The sequence below is a fragment of the Pongo pygmaeus genome, chromosome 20 (genome assembly GCF_028885625.2).
Source record: "Pongo pygmaeus isolate AG05252 chromosome 20, NHGRI_mPonPyg2-v2.0_pri, whole genome shotgun sequence".
Taxonomy (NCBI): domain Eukaryota; kingdom Metazoa; phylum Chordata; class Mammalia; order Primates; family Hominidae; genus Pongo; species Pongo pygmaeus.
Window position 1 is genome coordinate 44950946 of NC_072393.2, and position 17836 is coordinate 44968781.

The window sequence follows — 17836 nt, forward strand, 5'->3', positions numbered from 1 at the left end:
GGGTGGGGTCTTAACCCTTAGCTGGCGGGCCGGCCGGAAGGCAGCCCCTCCCCCGCTACAGGCGGGAACAGGATGTGAGCCCCGGCAACAGCGGGGGAGGGGAAGCCCCGGGCGACCGCCCCCCGCCTCACAGCTGGGACCGGACTCTCCCGCCCCAGATGTGGCGCCGCCGCCGTCACACGAGCCCCGTGACACCCAGCCGGGAGCCCGAAGGGTCCAGAGGCTCGGACCCGGGCGTCCGGAATTTCTGCACCTCATCCTGAGAGACCCCGAGGTCCAGGCCCCGGCGCCCAGGCTGGAGAAGTTGAGCCATCCAGGTGTGCAGCGCCCCCTCCTGGAGCAGCCAGGAGCCCGGACGTCACCCCGCGGGACCCTGGAGGCCGAGCGCCCCGTATCCCCGTTTCAAGAACTCAGGATCCAGGACCGCAGACTCCCTCCAGGGCTCCGATCACAAGACCCCGCGTTGGAGGAACTTGAGATCCGGACTTCTAAGCGCCCCAACCAGTTTCGGGCTGCAGCGGCCATCACTTCAAGGGGACCCAGGACTTTGGGACCCCCCTGTGCTCCCACCTGGAGGGAGTTTCATTCCTGCCCCTAGAATTAGGGGAACCCAGAAATCCATCCCCCACCCCACGGCCCTACCTAGAAGACTTAGGAATGTGGGTCCCCAGCGCCGCCATCTGAGACTCCAGAGTCGAGGCTCCTAGCATCCCCTACGTAGAACACTGAAAAATTCCGACTGCGGGACCCCAGTCTCCGAGAGACCCCAGATTCTATTCCTGGAGCCTGAGAGCCTGAAGTTCACGCCCCTGAGTCTAGGCTCCGCACCTCCCCGGGGACCGCGTCGGGGTCGCGCAGGAGCTGGGCTACCTCGGGCCGGGGCTGGAGGCTCCCCGGGAGGTGAGGGGGGAGGCGAGGGGCCCAGGCGGACTGGGGGAGGGGGCGGCGCCATTGCTGAACAATGAGGGGGCGTGCCGGCGGGGGGCGAGCCGAGGCGCCGGCGGGAGTTGGGGGCTGGAGGGGTGTGGGAAGGCGCTGGGGAGGCTGCGGCTGTGGGGACGGCGATCGGGGTTCGGAGAGACGGGCCGGAGGGGGTGCGAGGGCTCGGGGCCAGCGCCCCAGCGCACAGCCCTCGGCGGGGGAGGGAGCCGTCTGCAGGACCCTGGCATCCGGTCCCCCAGCCTCCGCCCTCCCCTGGGACCCCGCGGCCTCCCGCCCACGGCTTTTCCCAGCCCTGCCCCTCGCCCTCCGCTCCAGCCAGAGCCCAAATGTTCCCAGGATCCCTAAGCCTCCGGCCCCAGACAAACGGGACTCGCAGCTTCTGCGCCTCCTGCTCCGCTCGCTCTTCTTTGTCTCAGACTTTCCATCTTTTTTCCCAGGTTCTCTCTCCTTATCCCCTTCTTTCTGTCACTTTGTGCCTCCCCTATTAGTTACTCCCAGGGACCCCTCCCTGGATTTACGCCACGCTCCTAATTCCCAGCCCCCATCTGTGAGTCTGGGCGGCGGAGAGGCCCATGGGGTCCTGATATCCAAGAAGGGGCTCTTTCTGCAGGACTCTGCTGGGCCGCTCAGCCATGCCTGAGGGAGCCCAAGGACTGAGCCTCTCCAAACCTAGCCCAAGCCTCGGGTGTGGCCGAAGAGGTGAAGTGTGTGACTGTGGCACCGTGTGTGAGAATCGGACAGGTGAGCCCAGAGGCAGGGGCGGAGCCTGTGGGGCTTTTATTCCTTGGCAATGCTGGCAAGGCAGGGTGATGGAGACAACCCCAGGCCAACTCGCACAAAGCTCCGAGTCTGGTGGGGAAGGCGGGCCCATCCCCAGGCAATGACAGGCCAGAGGGGGCAGCTCTGGGCAGAGTGGTCAGAGCTGTGATCGTGGATCCTCCGAGCTCGGAAGGTCAGGGAAGGTTCCTGGAGGTGGGAACATCTCAACTGGGAAGTGGAAGATTAGGGGGAAGGAGTTGGGCAAAGACAAGAAAGAGTATTCTACATGCAAGGAACAGCATGTGCAAAGGCCCAGCGGTGAGAAAAGGCTGCATGTAAGTGACTGAAAGAAGTTGAGTGTCACTGGCATCCAGAGTGTAAGAAGAGGGGTGGCTGTGGGAAGTGAACTGGCTGGAGGGATCTGTGTCAGCCACATTGCCCAGTGAGTGCCCTGTGGATCTGAGGAGTTTGGACTTTATTCCCCAGGGGCATGAAGGGGTTATACTCACTGGAATAACACAGTCAGATGGACAAATTAATAAAAGTCTACCTAGCTGATTTATGGAGGTAGATTAGAGAAATGGAGGCCAGAAGTCCAGAGAGGACCCTGATGGGAGAGGATGGGACTGGACCAAGACAGGGCAGTGGGGAGAGGAGGAAGGAGCCTGTGGGAAAGCTGTTGGACAGGTGTGGGTGAGGGTGTGGGCTGAATGCATGAAAGGCTGTGGAAGTCGGTGCATGGGGAGGTTTCTCTGACCTCCTGTTCCACACCCCAGCAGCTCCTGCAGCCCCCACCATGGCCTCCCCCCGAGGTTCTGGGAGCTCCACATCCCTGAGCACAGTGGGCTCTGAGGGGGATCCAGCCCCCGGGCCCCTTCCAGCCTGCTCAGTCTCCAGACCAGAGCCCCTTCCAGGGCCCCCCATCCGCCTACATCTCTCTCCGGTGGGGATCCCAGGTTCAGCCAAACCCTCAAGGCTGGAGCGTGTGGCCCGGGAGATCGTGGAGACAGAACGGGCCTATGTCAGGGACCTCCGCAGCATCGTGGAGGTAAGGCGGGCAGACACCCAAGGGCAGTGGGTACCCAGGCCAACCCCTTGGCCCCCATAACCCCAGCCATCCCAACAGGACTACCTGGGCCCTCTGCTGGACGGCGGGGTCCTGGGGCTGAGCGTGGAGCAGGTGGGCACGCTGTTTGCCAACATTGAGGACATCTACGAGTTCAGCAGGTCAGGGGCAGGGGGGACAGGTAGGGGGCATTGATTGGTTGGAGGGTCTATTTCCTAATCCAAACCTCGGAGCTTCATAGTGTCCTGTCCAGGCTGGTATGTGGGGTTGTGACATTGGGCAAGGATCAGGGATCACGACTGGGAGTGAGGACCCAGAGTGAGGGAGGGGCATAGGGGATGGGAGTCAGAGGACCTGGATGAAGCCCAAACACTGGGACAGGGTCCCGGCACCAGGATGAGTCCTTGGGGCTGTGTCAGGTCTGGGCTCACGATGAATCCAAGAATCACATGGGGCCTGAAGGCCGAGACAGCGTGAGCATGCGAGTGACCCCCTAAGCCTGATTTGCCTGGGACTTTTCCAGTTTTAGCTCTGAAAGCCCTCGTCCTAGGAAACTGCTCAGTCCCGGACAAACCAGGATGGTTGGTCACTGTGGTAAGGAGGACTCTGGGGTCCAAGGATCATGACATTTCCAAGTACTTTGATGAGGTCTCGGGATTACATCAGGAGCTTAAGATCATCCTAGCTCTCTGGGTCATGACATGACACCCCTAGGCTCATGCCAGCAGTGACACAAGTTCAAGCTGAGGAATGAGAAGCTGTCCAGGGACAAAGTCTAAGCAGGTTACCATGCCCCGTGTTAGCCCTCAGAGGACACTTCCTCCGGATGTGACATCCCCTTAGGAGATGCTGGCAGTCAGCAAGCCCCCAGCCCCAGCAGACCATTGGGGCCTCAGCCTCCTGGAGGCCTCACATGGAGGGGTTCGTGGAGGCAGGCGGTTCCTCACCCTCCCCTCTCCCCCGTAGCGAGCTTCTGGAGGACTTGGAGAACAGCAGCAGCGCCGGGGGTATTGCCGAGTGCTTCGTGCAGAGGGTGAGTGGAGGGGTGGAGGGCTCTCGGTCCTGCATGGGGCCTTTGTAGAGGGGGGAGAGCTGGCTTGGGCTAGGCTGGAAGGGGGGTCATGGGAAGCCAGGACCTGGGGTCTCCCTGACTCCCATGTCACCCGCAGAGCGAGGATTTTGACATCTACACATTGTACTGCATGAACTACCCGAGGTGAGGGGCAGGAGCCCCTGCCGGGCCTCAGGCCGTGCCCACAAGCTGATGTGCCAGTCACCCGTCACCCTCCCTCCACCCCTGACCCATCCAGCACCGACCCCTGCCAGGCTGTGACAGTAACTGACCTCTCCCTCACTGCCCCGCCCCCTGTCAGACCCTGACCCTTCCCAAACCCTGGCCCCTCCCTAACCCCTCTTGACCCCACCCACTGGAACTGACAATCACCACGGACCTGTGCTGTGCCCCCAGCTCCCTGGCCCTGCTCCGGGAGCTGTCATCGTCTCCGCCAGCAGCCCTGTGGCTGCAGGAGCGCCAGGCCCAGCTTCGCCACTCGCTGCCCCTGCAGAGCTTCCTGCTGAAACCTGTCCAGCGCATCCTCAAGTACCATCTGCTGCTGCAGGTCAGCTGGGGCCCCTAGAGCCAGGCTGGGGAGGGGGAGGTCCTGTCCCTTGACCACCTGTGGGTGCATCTGGAGGATGAGGATGGACCCCCCACGAGTTGGGCAAGGCCTCCCAAAGTGCTGGGATTACAGGCGTGAGCCACCGCACACAGCCCTACCTTTTTTTTTCCCTTTGAGGTGGAGTTTCACTCTTGTCGACCAGGCTGGAGTGCAGTGGTGCGATCTTGGCTCACTGCAACCTCCACCTCCTGGGTTCAAGTGATTCTCCTGGCTCAGCCTCCTGAGTAGCTAGGATTACAGGCGCACACCACCATGCCCAGCTAATTTTTGTATTTTTAATGGGGACGGGGTTTCACTATCTTGGCCAGGCTAGTCTCAAACTCCTGGCCTCAGGTGATTTGCCCACCTCAGCCTCCCAAAGTGCTGGGATTACAGACGTGAGCCACTGCACCTGGCCTCTGCCCCTATCTTTATATTTCTCCGTCTCCTGTTATTCTCATTCTCTTTCTCCTTCTCTGTTTCTCTCCCCATTTCTGCGTGCCTGGTGGCTCCTGACAGGAACTAGGGAAGCACTGGGCAGAGGGCCCGGGCACTGGGGGCCGCGAGATGGTGGAGGAAGCTATTGTGTCCATGACAGCGGTTGCCTGGTACATCAACGACATGAAGCGCAAGCAGGAGCATGCGGCGCGCCTCCAGGTGGCCCCAGGGTGGGCTGGGGCTTGCTGGATGAGGGAGTGAGCAAGGGGGCCTTGGTTGCGGGTGGGGGGGAAATCAGTGCCTCAGAGGTAGCCTTGGAGGGTTGGCTGGGACAGCATGGCCCTGTTGCTAACCCCCATTTTGGTGTGTATGTGTGTGCCACCTACCTATGCTTGTCTCTGTGCCCGGCGCACCTGGCGGGGTCCCGGCAGGAAGTGCAGCGGCGGCTGGGTGGCTGGACCGGACCAGAGCTCAGTGCTTTTGGGGAGCTGGTGCTGGAGGGCGCGTTCCGAGGAGGTGGAGGGGGTGGCCCCCGGCTACGAGGGGGTGAGCGGCTGCTCTTCCTGTTCTCTCGGATGCTGCTGGTGGCCAAGCGCAGGGGGCTGGAGTACACCTACAAAGGCCACATCTTCGTGAGTTTGGGGATGGGGTGGGGCTTGAATACTACCTACAAAGTATATCCTGTATACCTGTATCTGTGTGCCCAACAGTGTGGGCCAGGGGAGCCTGCCACGTTTTCTTGAGTTAGAGAATGGAAGCCAAGGGAAGCTTGCTTTCTAGTGTATAGAATGAGAGCTGCCCCAACTTAAGAAAAAAAGGGAGAAGCCTGGGCGTGGTGGTTCATTCCTGTAATCCCAGCACTTTGGGAGGTCAAGGCGGGTGGATCACTTGAGGTCAGGAGCTCGAGACCGGCCTAGCCAACATGGTGAAACCCTGTCTCTACTAAAAATACAAAAATTAGCTGGATGTGGTGGCGAGTGCCTGTAATCCCAGCTACTGGGGAGGCTGAGGCAGGAGAATTACTTGAACCCAGGAGGTGGAGGTTGCAATGAGCCAAGATCGTGCCACTGCACTCCAGCCTGGGTGACAGAGCGAGACTCTGTCTCAAAAAAATAAGGGAAAGGAAACCCACCATACAGTCTTATGGGATGCATCTTCCTAGGGAGGAGGAACCAGATACACCTCCAAGGGTGTCTCCGTACAAGGGGCATCAGTGAGCCCAAGGACTCTGAGCTTGCTGCCCCTCTCTTCCAGTGCTGCAACCTGAGCGTGAGCGAGAGTCCCCGAGACCCTCTAGGGTTCAAGGTGTCTGATCTGACCATTCCCAAGCACAGACACCTGCTCCAGGTGAGCATGTAGTGGGATCAGGCTGGCAGGGATCCCCCAGCCTCGAGACCTCACACCTGGCTCCCTGACTCTACTCCAACCCACTCCTAGGCTAAGAACCAAGAAGAGAAGAGGCTGTGGATTCACTGTCTCCAGCGCCTCTTCTTTGAGAACCACCCCGCCTCCATCCCTGCCAAGGTACAGCTCCTGCCGCAGCCGGGGGCCCTCTGAGTGCTGGAGACACCCTCCCCCAATAGTACTAAGAGACACCCCTGCCCAATGCCAGAGCAGTCTGTTATAATGTGATTGCTAAAAGTGCAGAATTCCGCTACTTGGGTTTGAATCTTAGCTCTACCATGTCCCTGCTTTGTGACCTTGGGCAAGTAACTTAACCTCTCTGAGCCTTAACTTCCTCACCTAGAGGAATGATAGCACCTTCATCCTAGGGTTGTGGTGATGATTAATGGTCACCAGCCACGTCATGGGCTTGACCAATAGAAGCACCCATCAGCTGGCTGTGGTGGCTCATGCCTATAATCCCAGCACTTCAAAGGGGTGATGTGGGAGGATCATTTAAGCCCAGGAGTTCGATACCAGCTTGGGCAACATAGTGAGACCCTGTCTCTAAAAAACATCTTTTAATTAGCTGGGGCTGGCCAGGCACAGTGGCTCACGCCTGTAATCCCAACACTTTGGGAGGCCGAGGCAGGTGGATCACCTGAGGTCAGGAGTTCAAGACCAGCCTGACCAACGTGGAGAAATCCCATCTCTACTAAAAAATACAAAATTAGGCCGGGCACAGTGGCTCACGCCTGTAATCCCAGCACTTTGGGAGGCCGAGGCAGGTGGATCACGAAGTCAGGAGATTGAGACCATCCTGGCTAACATGGTGAAACCCCGTCTCTACCAAAAATACAAAAAATTAGCCAGGCATGGTGGCAGGTGCCTGTAGTCTCAGCTACTCGGGAGGCTGAGGCAGGAGACTGGCATGAACCCAGGAGGCAGAGCTTGCAGTGAGCCTAGGTTGCGCCACTGCCCTTTCTAGACTGGGCAAACAGAGTGAGACTCTGTCTCAAAAAAAAAAAAAGAAAAAGAAATTAGCCGGGCATGGTGGCGCATGCCTGTAATCCCAGCTACTAAGGAGGCTGAGGCAGGAGAATCACTTGTACCTGGGAGGCGGAAGTTGCGGTGAGCCGAGATCATGCCATTGCACTCCAGCCTGGGCAAGAAGAGCGAAACTCCGTCTCAAAAAAATAAAAATAAAATAGCTGGGCTGGATGTGGTGTTCACGCCTGTAATCCCAGCACTTCGGGAGGCCAAGGCGGGTGGATCACCTGAGGTTAGGAGTTCAAGACCAGCCTGGCCAACATGGTGAAACCCCGTCTCTACTAAAAACACAAAAATTACCAGGTGTGGTAGCGGGCACCTGTAAACCCAGCAACTCAAGAGGCTGAGGTGGGAGAATCGCTTGAACCCAGGAGGCAGAGGTTGCAGTGAGCTGAGATCGCGCCTTTGCACTCCAACCTCGGCAACAAGAGCAAAAGCTCAGTCTCAAAAAAAAAAAAATTAGCTGGATGTGATGGTGCACATATGAAATCCCAGCTACTCAGGAGGGTGAGGTGGGAAGATCGCTTGATCCCAGGAAGTAGAGGCTGGAGTGAGCTATGATTGCACCACTGTATTCCAACCTGGCGGATAGAGCAAGATCTAAAAACAAAAACAGCACCCATTAATGGGCATGACTATGGTGCTTAAAGCATCCTCCCTGTGGTACTCCCAAGATCGACCCACCTCAGCCCTCGTCCTCCTATCTTTCAGGCAAAGCAAGTTCTCCTTGAAAACAGCCTGCATTGTGAGTTGGGGCCTTGGGCTGGGAGGGTGTGGAAGTAGAGGAATTACTTCAAGAAAAAGTTGGCTGTTAGCCCCAAAACTCTCCCCACAGGTGCCCCCAAAAGTAAGCCTGTCCCAGAACCCCTGACACCCCCACTTGGGTCTCCTCGACCTCGAGATGCTAGAAGTTTTACCCCTGGGCGAAGGAACACAGGTAAAGGCGGTGGATCCCTGAGTCCCGGCCCTCAGCCCCTACTTCCCTAGGACCCGGGAGCTGGGCTCACACCGGGCTCTGGCCCTCCCTCCCACAGCTCCATCTCCTGGGCCCTCTGTGATCCGCCGAGGCCGCAGGCAGTCTGGTGAGCACTCACCCCTAAGGGTGATCCAGGCATCGGGGTGGGAGCTGGGCTCCTGACATCACTGTGTCCTCCCCGCAGAGCCGGTGAAGGACCCTTATGTCATGTTCCCACAGAACGGTCAGTGACTGCCCCGGCTCAGCCTGGTCCATCCCTGTCTGTCGCCCGGTGGGATGTCTGGGGCGGGTTGGGGAGGGGTGGTCGCTTCAGCTCATCAGTTATGGGGGATCACTCTTTTTCCCTTACATCTCACTAATGCTTTTCTCTCTCTCATCTCTCCATCCTTAGCTAAGCCTGGATTCAAGGTAAGAGCTATCTCGAGATAGGGTCTGGGCACCTTGACTTCTGGGTCTGATGGAGAAGGGAGCTTGAGTTCCAAAATCCTGGGTCTGAATGAGAAGGGGATTAGGGCCAGACAGAGTAGCTCATGCCTGTAATCTCAATACTTTGGGAGGTCAAGGCAGGAGGATTGCTTGAGCCCAGGAGTTTGAGACCAGCCTGGGCAACATGGCAAAACCCCATCTCTACAAAAAGTACAAAAAAATTAGCCAGGCACACTAGTGCGTGCCCATAGTCCCAGCTACTCAGGAGACTGAGGGGGGAGGATTGCTTGAGCCTGGGAGGCAGAGGTTGCAAAAGAGCTGGGATCGCGCCACTGCACTCCAGCCTGGGTGACAGTGAGTCCCTGTCTCAAATAAATAAATAAAAATTTTAAAAGAAAAATAAATTTAAAAATTGAGCCAGGCACAGTCGCTCACACCTGTAATCCCAGCATTTTGGGAAGCCAAGGCAGGTGGATCATCTGAGATCAGGAATTTGAGACCAGGCTGGCCAAAAAGGAGAAACCGTGTCTCTACTAAAAATACAAAAATTAGCTGGACATTGTGGCAGGTGCCTGTAATTCCAGCTACTCGGGAGGCTGAGGCAGGAGAATCGCTTGAACCTGGGAGGCGGAGATTGCAGTGAGCAGAGATGGTACCATTGCACTGCAGGCTGAGTGACAGAGTGAGACTCCATCTCAAAACAAACGCAAAAGAAGGGGATTGGGACTTGGGGTCCTCTATGTGAAGGAGGAGTCTTGGCTCTTGCCTTCCATTGCTTTCCCTCCTCACAGCACGCTGGCAGCGAAGGGGAACTCTACCCCCCAGAATCTCAGCCACCAGTTTCAGGCTCTGGACCCCCTGAGGATCTGGAGGATGCTGGACCCCCAACACTGGACCCCTCTGGGACCTCAATCACTGAAGAAATACTGGAACTGCTGAATCAGCGAGGCCTTCGAGATCCAGGGGTGAGCTGGCTGTCCCATCATGGTGTCCTTGGGCCTCTGGGTGTGGGCACACAGACCAGGGACCAGGTAGGCCAGCCCATGCTGATACCTTTATTTTTTTTTTATTTGAGATGGAGTCTTGCTCTGTTGTCCAGGCTGGAGTGCAGTGGCACCATCTCGGCTCATTGCAAGCTCTGCCTCCTAGGTTCAAGCGATTCTCCTGCCTCAGCCTCCTGAGTAGCTGGGACTAGAGGCACTCGCTACCACGCCCGGCTAATTTTTTTTTTTTTTTTTTTTTTTGTATTTTTAGTAGAGACAGGGTTTCACCATGTTGGCCAGGCTGGTCTCGAACTCCTAACCTCAAGTGACCCGCCCACCTCAGCCTCCCAAAGTTCTAGGGTTACAGGCATGAGCCACCACACCCAGCCACCATGCTGATATCTTTGGCTTCTTCTTCTGTGCCCACTGTAGCCGTCCACCCATGACATTCCCAAGTTCCCCAGAGACTCCCAGGTGCCTGGCGACAGCGAAACCCTCACATTCCAAGCCCTGCCCAGCCGGGACTCTTCAGAAGAGGAGGAGGAGGAAGAGGAAGGGCTGGAGATGGATGAACGGGGGCCTTCCCCACTCCACGTCCTGGAAGGGCTCGAAAGTTCCATTGCAGCTGAAATGCCCAGCATTCCCTGCCTTACCAAAATTCCTGACGTGCCCAACCTTCCTGAAATTCCCAGCCGCTGTGAAATTCCCGAAGGTTCCCGCCTTCCTAGTCTCTCTGACGTTTCCGATGTTTTTGAGATGCCCTGCCTTCCAGCCATACCTAGTGTCCCCGACACCCCCCGTCTTTCTAGCACTCCCACCCTCTCCTGTGACTCCTGGCTCCAAGAGCCTCTGCAGGAACCAGCTGAGGCTCCAGCCACCAGGAGAGAACTGTTCTCTGGAAGCAATCCTGGGAAACTGGGAGAGCCACCTTCAGGAGGCAAGGCAGGGCCAGAGGAAGATGAAGACGGGGTATCATTCGCAGACTTCCAGCCCCAGGATGTCACCCAACATCAGGGATTCCCAGATGAGCTGGCATTCCGCTCTTGCTCAGAAATCCGGAGCGCCTGGCAGGCATTGGAGCAGGGACAGCTGGCCCGCCCAGGCTTCCCAGAGCCACTGCTGATCCTGGAGGATTCGGATCTGGGTGGAGACAGCGGGAGCGGGAAGGCAGGAGCCCCGAGTTCAGAAAGGACAGCGTCCCGAGTGCGAGAGCTGGCCCGGCTTTACAGCGAGCGGATCCAGCAGATGCAGCGGGCGGAGACTCGGGCATCAGCCAACGCCCCACGCCGCCGGCCTCGGGTTCTGGCCCAACCCCAGCCATCCCCCTGTCTGCCCCAGGAGCAGGCAGAGCCAGGTGAGGTCCGGGTACGTGGTTGGCAGAGGTGGTCCCCGCTGGGGTAGTGGTCCTGACTCGATCCTCTTTTCGCATTCAGGGCTCCTGCCTGCCTTTGGACACGTGCTGGTATGTGAGCTGGCCTTCCCACTGACATGTGCTCAGGAGTCTGTCCCCCTGGGTCCTGCTGCCTGGGTTCAAGCTGCCATACCTTTGTCGAAGCAGGGAGGCAGTCCGGATGGCCAGGGTCTACATGTTTCAAATTTGCCTAAGCAAGACCATCCGGGCATCCACGTTTCAGCTGCTACCCTTTTGCCTGAGCAAGGAGGTTCCTGGCATTTCCAGGCTCCAGCCACCACACCTTTGCCCAAGCAAGAAGGCCCCCTGCACCTCCAGGTGCCAGCTCTTACAGCTTTCCCTGATCAAGGCCACCCGGAAATCCAAGTTCCAGCCACCACTCTTTTGCCTGAGCATAGAAGTCATGTGGTTATACCGGCTCCATCCACCACCTTTTGTCCTGAGCAGAGACACTGTGTGGACATCCACGTTCCCACCACTCCAGCTTTGCCCAAGGAGATTTGTTCTGATTTCACAGTTTCAGTCACCACCCCTGTGCCCAAGCAAGAAGGTCACCTAGACAGCGAGAGCCCAACCAATATCCCACTGACAAAGCAAGGAGGTTCCAGCGATGTTCAGGGCCCAGACCCTGTCTGCAGTCAATCCATCCAGCCTTTATCTTTGCATGGAAGTAGCCTGGATCCCCAGGGCCCAGGCGACGCCCTACCGCCCTTGCCATGTCACCTTCCAGACCTTCAGATTCCAGGTACCTCACCTTTGCCTGCACATGGAAGCCACCTGGACCATCGGATCCCAGCCAACGCCCCACTGTCTTTGTCCCAGGACCTCCCAGACACTCAGGTTCCAGCTACCACACCTTTGCCCCTGCCACAAGTCCTCACAGACATCTGGGTCCAAGCCCTCCCAACTTCACCCAAGCAGGGAAGCCTCCCAGACATCCAGGGTCCAGTGGCTGCACCTCCACTTCCGGAGCCAAGCCTTACAGATACACAGGTTCAGAAACTCACACCTTTGTTGGAGCAGAAGAGCCTCACAGATGCCCATGTTCCAGTTGCCACACCTTTAGCGGAGAGAGGAGGCTCTCTAGACATTCAGGGCCTCTTACCCACCCCAGTTCAGACCACCATGGTTTTGTCCAAACCAGGAGGCTCCTTAGCCTCTCATGTTGCCAGGTTGGAGTCTTCAGACTTGACCCCACCTCATAGTCCCCCACCTTCCAGCCGTCAGCTCCTGGGCCCCAATGCAGCTGCCCTCTCCAGATACCTGGCAGCCTCATATATCAGCCAGAGCCTGGCTCGGCGGCAGGGGCCTGGGGGAGGGGCCCCCGCAGCCTCCCGGGGCTCCTGGTCCTCTGCTCCCACATCACGGGCATCTTCGCCGCCCCCCCAGCCCCAGCCACCACCTCCCCCAGCCAGGCGGCTCAGCTATGCCACGACGGTTAACATCCACGTGGGCGGGGGTGGGCGGCTTCGGCCAGCCAAGGCCCAGGTCCGGTTGAACCACCCTGCTCTCTTGGCCTCCACACAGGAATCTATGGGCCTTCGCAGGGCCCAGGGGGCTCCTGATGCCCCCTTCCACATGTGAGCCAGGACATGAGGCTTCCCTGAAGCAAGGATTTCAGCCAGATGCCATAGACCCTCAGAACTTGACCTGGAAGTCCAGACACTGAACGCAGGCCTCAAAACTGCTGCGGCTTTCCAACTCCTGGTATCTGCATCGGCGAATGGCCCTTCTTGCCTTGATCCACAGGGATGGGGAAGGGAATGTCATTAATGTTTTGTCAATTAATACTGATTCTTTCATGCAATGATGTGTATTTTCCCATTCTGGAGGCTGTGGGAGATGACAAAACAATGAATGGGAGGGTCTGACACAGAACAAATCAGTGGTTCTGAACGCTTGGGGAATCTCAGACTCCTTTGAGAATTATTGGAAAATGGACCCACTGTAACTTGGCGTGTGATTTCAGCAGGTGTGTGAACTGCTTGATGCCCATTCAGGAAAGCCAAGTTAAGAAGCTTTGCTTCAAGTAGACCCTAGAAATCCATTCCCTTGGCAATTTATATAGTTCACGTCTCCCACCATCCGTTCATCTCACCCACCCTGCCATCTCTCCACCTATCCATCCGGCTATTGCTCCATCTAGCTTTCCCTCTCCATCTACCCATCTTCCAATCCATCATCTTACGTTATCTGCCTTGCTTATCCAACTGTCTGCCCTATTCACCCACCCATCCCTTTATCATTCTACCCCCATCTGGCATTCCATCCCTCCATCCATTTATCCATCATCCCACTTCCCCATCTTCTCCATCCAGCACTCCATTCATCCATCCACCTCTCCCTCCATATTTCCATCTGTGTCCATTCATCCACTCATTTTGCCATCCATACATATTCACCCAGCCATCTCCCAATCCATCGACATACCCCATCCCTCCCTCACTGGACTCTTCTCGGTCTTAGTACTATGATACTTCAGAGACAATTCCATGCTGATACAGGGGAGATCAATTTTGGGGCTCTGGGATAAGTCTGTCCCACGTCTGTCTGATTTCCCTTGGCATCCTTCCCGCCAGTTCCTCATGAATATCCCAGTTCTTGTGCCCACTCACATACCTCAGATCCCTTCACTCCTCCCCGCAGTTTGCAGCCTCTACAATTCATCCACATGCTCCCTCCCCCAGCAAAATAATTCACGTCGTGGAGACAAAAGGCTTTTCTGTTAGGTTCTGTCTGCCCCCTTGTTCCAGCAGTGGTATGCCCACTGAGAGGCACAATTTAAGTAGTTTCTTTGGTGATGATATTAGCTACTTTATCAAATACTTAGCCTCTTGTGCTTTAGCACATTATTTATGTAAGCTCCCCTAGGATTCTCTGAAGCACCCTGGTGTCCTGGCTATGAATTCAAGTCCCATCTTATTTGGTGTGGGTCCTCCCTCTGAGCCAGTTTTCTCATCTACAAAATGAAGACAACAGTAATTCCCTCCTGGGATCATTGAAAGATTTAGGGAGCATATCCTTCCACTTCCCAAACATGTTTGAACCTCTGACTTGCTTAGGAGCATCATTCAAATCATAGATCCCCCAGTATCTAGTCCCAACCTATTGAATCAGGACCCCCAGGGCAGGAGGAGCTTGGGAATCTGATTTTTTTTTCTTTTTTTTTTTTTTTTTGAGATAAAGTCTCACTCTGTCACCCAGGCTTGAGTGCAGTGGCACAATCTTGGCTAATTGCAACCTCCACCTCCTGGGTTCAAGCAATTCTCATGCCTCAGCCTCCCGACATAGCTGGGATTATAGGCGTGCACCACCATGCCCAGCTAATTTTTTGTTATTGTTTTTTTGTTTTGTTTTGTTTTTGAGACAGTCTCGCTCTGTCGCCCAGGCTGGAGTGCAGTGGCACGATCTTGGCTCACTGCAAGCTCCGCCTCCTGGGTTCACGCCATTCTCCTGCCTCAGCCTCCCGAGTAGCTGGGACCACAGGCGCCTGCCACCACGCCCGACTAATTTTTTTGGTATTTTTAGTAGAGACAGGGTTTCACCGTGTTAGCCAGGATGGTCTCGATCTCCTGACCTCGTGATCCGCCCACCTCGGCCTCCCGAAGTGCTGGCATTACAGGCATGAGCCACCATTCCTGGCTGGGAATCTGAATTTTTTTTTTTTTTTTTAAGACGGGGTTTCCCTCTTGTTGCCCAGGCTGGAGTTCAATAGCGCGATCTCAGCTCACTGCAACCTCTGCCTCCCAGGTTCAAGTGATTCTCCTGCCTCTAGCTGGGATTGCAGGCGCCCACCATCATGCCCAGCTACTTTTTGTATTTTGTAGTGGAGACGGGATTTCGCCATATTGGCCAGGCCATAGTGGTCTTGAACTCCTGACCTCAGGTGATCCGCCCACCTTGGCCTCCCAAAGTGTTGGGATTACAGGCGTGAGCTACCATACCCTGCCCAGGAATCTGAATTTTTAGCAATCAGTGAACAGCAAATAAGCTGAGATTTACTGGGTACTAAGCACATACTATGAGCATTACAGCCACTTTATATAAGCTCGTTCACTGTCCTCATAACATTCCTAATATGCAAGTGAGCATGTTTTTTAATCCTCAGTCTAGAGGTGAGGAAACTGAGGTGGGCAAAGAGAGGCTAAGGGATTTGCCTAGTCACACAGCTAGGAAGGTGCAGCACTGAGAATCCACACAGCTTGGCTTAAATCTACCATTAAATTTGCCTGTCCTGGCCAGGTGCGGTGGCTCACGCCTGTAATCCCAACATTTTGTGAGGCCGAGGCAGGTGGATCACTTGAGGTGAGGAGTTCGAGACCACACCAGCCTGGCCAACATGGTGAAATCCCATCTCTACTAAAAATACAAAAAATTAGCTGGGCGTGGTGGTGGGCGCCTGTAATCCCAGCTACTCAGGAGGCTGAGGCAGGAGAATCACTTGAACCTGGGAGGTGGAGGTTGCAGTGAACCGAGATTGTGCCACTAGACTCCAGCCTGGGAGACGAGCAAAACTCTGTCTCAAAAAAATAAAATAAAATACATAAATAAATGTGCCTGTCCTGTGCCAGGTGCTGTTCTTGCCAGTGGGGATACATGACAGAACACTGCCTTGCCCGCATGAGGCTTGTGGCCTGGTGCTGTGCACACCTCAGGGGATTCTGATAATTAGCTGAGTACAGTTGCCAGCACAGGGCCTGGCTCAATAAATATTAGCTGCTGGCTTCTGCTCACTTACTGTTTATTGACTGGCTACTGTACTTCAGGGCCGAGGCTGTGTCCGGGGGCCCCGTGGCGATGGAGGTGAACTCCTCAGCCTGGAGTGATCCACTCCACTGCAGCCTCCCCAAGGTCAGGACCGCGGCCGACGCTCCCCTCCTCCGCCCCAGCTGCACATTCCCGGCTGAAGGAAAGTTCTCAGCCTGGCCTGGCCTCCCAGTGGCGTCGGAATTCCCGGTATTTGAGGAGGCAGGGAGGGAGAAGGGGCCTGTCTACTCCAAGGCCTGGAGCTGGGAAGCAGAGGCAAGCCCCTTTCCAGTCCAGATGTGTCCCAGCTGTGCCTCTGGGAAAGAGCCAGGAGCCTCAATAAGGGGGTCTCTGGACCCCCTGGGAAAACCATGGGCGCCAGGCTTGCCTCCACCCCTCCTCCTGGCGTCTGTGAATTCCATTCCTCCCTCCCGCCCAACTCCTACTGCTGCTTCCCAGCCCCAGCTCCGTCGCCTCCTCAGGAATACCTTTCCTGCTGTCCTACCTTGGTTCCGAGCTCAGTCCTCCTCAGAGCTACAGCTAAATCAGGCTCTGAAAGGATAAGGATGGTGCCTGCTGTGCTCTCTGGGACATTTAGGTTAATGCCAGCTAAACCAGTTAACCCGAGTTAACTCTGGCTGCAATGCAAAACTTGGCGAGCTGCAAAACATTTTGCCACTAGGGTAGTTTTCTCATCCTGTGTCACCAACCTCACAGGGATGTGGATACCTCCAACAACCACCTACCTGATGCTCCATGAACCCCACTCCTTTACTTTTCTTTTTTTTTTTTGAGGAGGAGTCTTGCTCTGTCACCCAGAGCTGGAGTGCAGTGGCACAATGTCGGCTCACTGCAACCTCTACCTCCTGGGTTCAAGCGATTCTCCTGCCTCAGTCTCCAGAGTAGCTGGGACTACAGGCACATGCCTCCATGCTCAGCTAATTTTGTACTTTTAGTAGAGACGGGGTTTCACCATGTTGGCCAGGCTGGTCTCGAACTCCTGACCTCAAGTGATCTGCCTGCCTCTGTCTCCCAAAGTGCTGGGATTACAAGAATGAGTCGCTGCGCCCGGACCCCCACTCCTTTACTTTTTATTTTATTTATTTATTTGAGACGGAGTCTCTCTCTGTTGCCCAGGAGTGCAGTGGCACAATCTTGGCTCACTGCAACCTCTGCCTCTGGGGTTTAAGTGATTCTCCTGCCTCAGCCTCCCAAGTAGCTGGGATTGCAGGCAAGCGCCACCATGCCCAGCTAATTTTTTTGTATTTTTGGTAGAAACAGGGTTTCACCATGTTGGCCAGGCTGGTCTCAAACTCCAGACCTCATGAGCCACCCGCCTCGGCATCCTAAAGTGCTGGGATTACAGGCATGAGCCACCATGCCTGGCCTTTTTTTTTTTTTTTTTTTTTTTTTTTGAGACGGGTCCTTGCTCTGTGGCTCAGGTTGGAGTGCAGCGGCGAGGTCTCAGCTCACTGCAACCTCTACCTCCAGGGTTCAAGCAATTTTCCTGTCTCAGCCTCCTGAGTAGCTGGGACTACAGGCGCACGCCACCATACCCAGATAATTTTTGTATTTTTGGTAAAGACAGGCTTTCACCATATTGGTCAGGCTGGTCTCCAACTCCTGACCTCAGGTGATCCACCCACTTCGGCCTCCCAAAGTACTGCGATTACAGACATGAGCCACCATGCCCGGCATTTTTTTTTTTTTTGAGGCAGAGTCTTGCTCTGTTGTCCAGGCCAGAGTGCAGTGGTGCGATCTCAGTTCGCTGCAACCTCTGCCTCCCAGGTTCAAGCCATTCTCCTGCCTCAGCCTCCCAAATAGCTGGGACTACAGGCACCCACCATCACGCCTGGCCTTTTTTTTTTTTTTTTTTTGTATTTTTAGTAGAGACCGGGTTTCGCCATGCTAGCAAGGCTGGTCTCGAACTCCTGACCTCAAGCCATCCACCTGCCTTGGCCTCCCAAAGTGCTGGGATTACAGGCGTGAGCCACCGGG

General features: G+C 56.0%; 1 protein-coding gene across 11 annotated transcripts; it reads left to right on the forward strand.

The window, feature by feature from the left end:
• The first annotated feature begins 40 nt into the window (after nt 1-40).
• Nucleotides 41-12899, forward strand: PLEKHG2 (pleckstrin homology and RhoGEF domain containing G2). 11 transcript variants are annotated; one of them, XM_054462651.2, is made up of 19 exons: nt 41-900; nt 1431-1683; nt 2478-2749; nt 2828-2928; nt 3734-3800; nt 3937-3983; nt 4236-4386; nt 4945-5082; nt 5295-5495; nt 6118-6210; nt 6301-6387; nt 8008-8041; nt 8132-8233; nt 8331-8378; nt 8457-8495; nt 8664-8680; nt 9490-9663; nt 10114-11035; nt 11115-12899. In XM_054462651.2, exons 2-19 carry the CDS (start codon nt 1575-1577, stop codon nt 12674-12676), a joined length of 4164 nt encoding a protein of 1387 aa, XP_054318626.2. In that variant the 5' UTR covers nt 41-900; nt 1431-1574; the 3' UTR covers nt 12677-12899. The 11 variants fall into 11 exon arrangements, with proteins under 11 accessions (XP_054318626.2, XP_054318625.2, XP_054318629.2 ...); XM_054462650.2 differs by having other exon boundaries at nt 1553-1683; XM_054462654.2 differs by having other exon boundaries at nt 1553-1683; nt 2481-2749.
• Nucleotides 12900-17836: the final 4937 nt, after the last annotated feature.

What these genes read in the sequence shown, in the direction of transcription:
- PLEKHG2 (XM_054462651.2), top strand. Translation starts at nt 1,575, where the DNA reads ATGCCTGAGGGAGCCCAAGGACTGAGCCTCTCCAAACCTAGCCCAAGC. An exon ending in CGTGTGTGAGAATCGGACAG is followed by an intron (nt 1,684 to 2,477) that starts GTGAGCCCAGAG and finishes TCCACACCCCAG; the next exon opens with CAGCTCCTGCAGCCCCCACC. An exon ending in CCTACAAAGGCCACATCTTC is followed by an intron (nt 5,496 to 6,117) that starts GTGAGTTTGGGG and finishes CCTCTCTTCCAG; the next exon opens with TGCTGCAACCTGAGCGTGAG.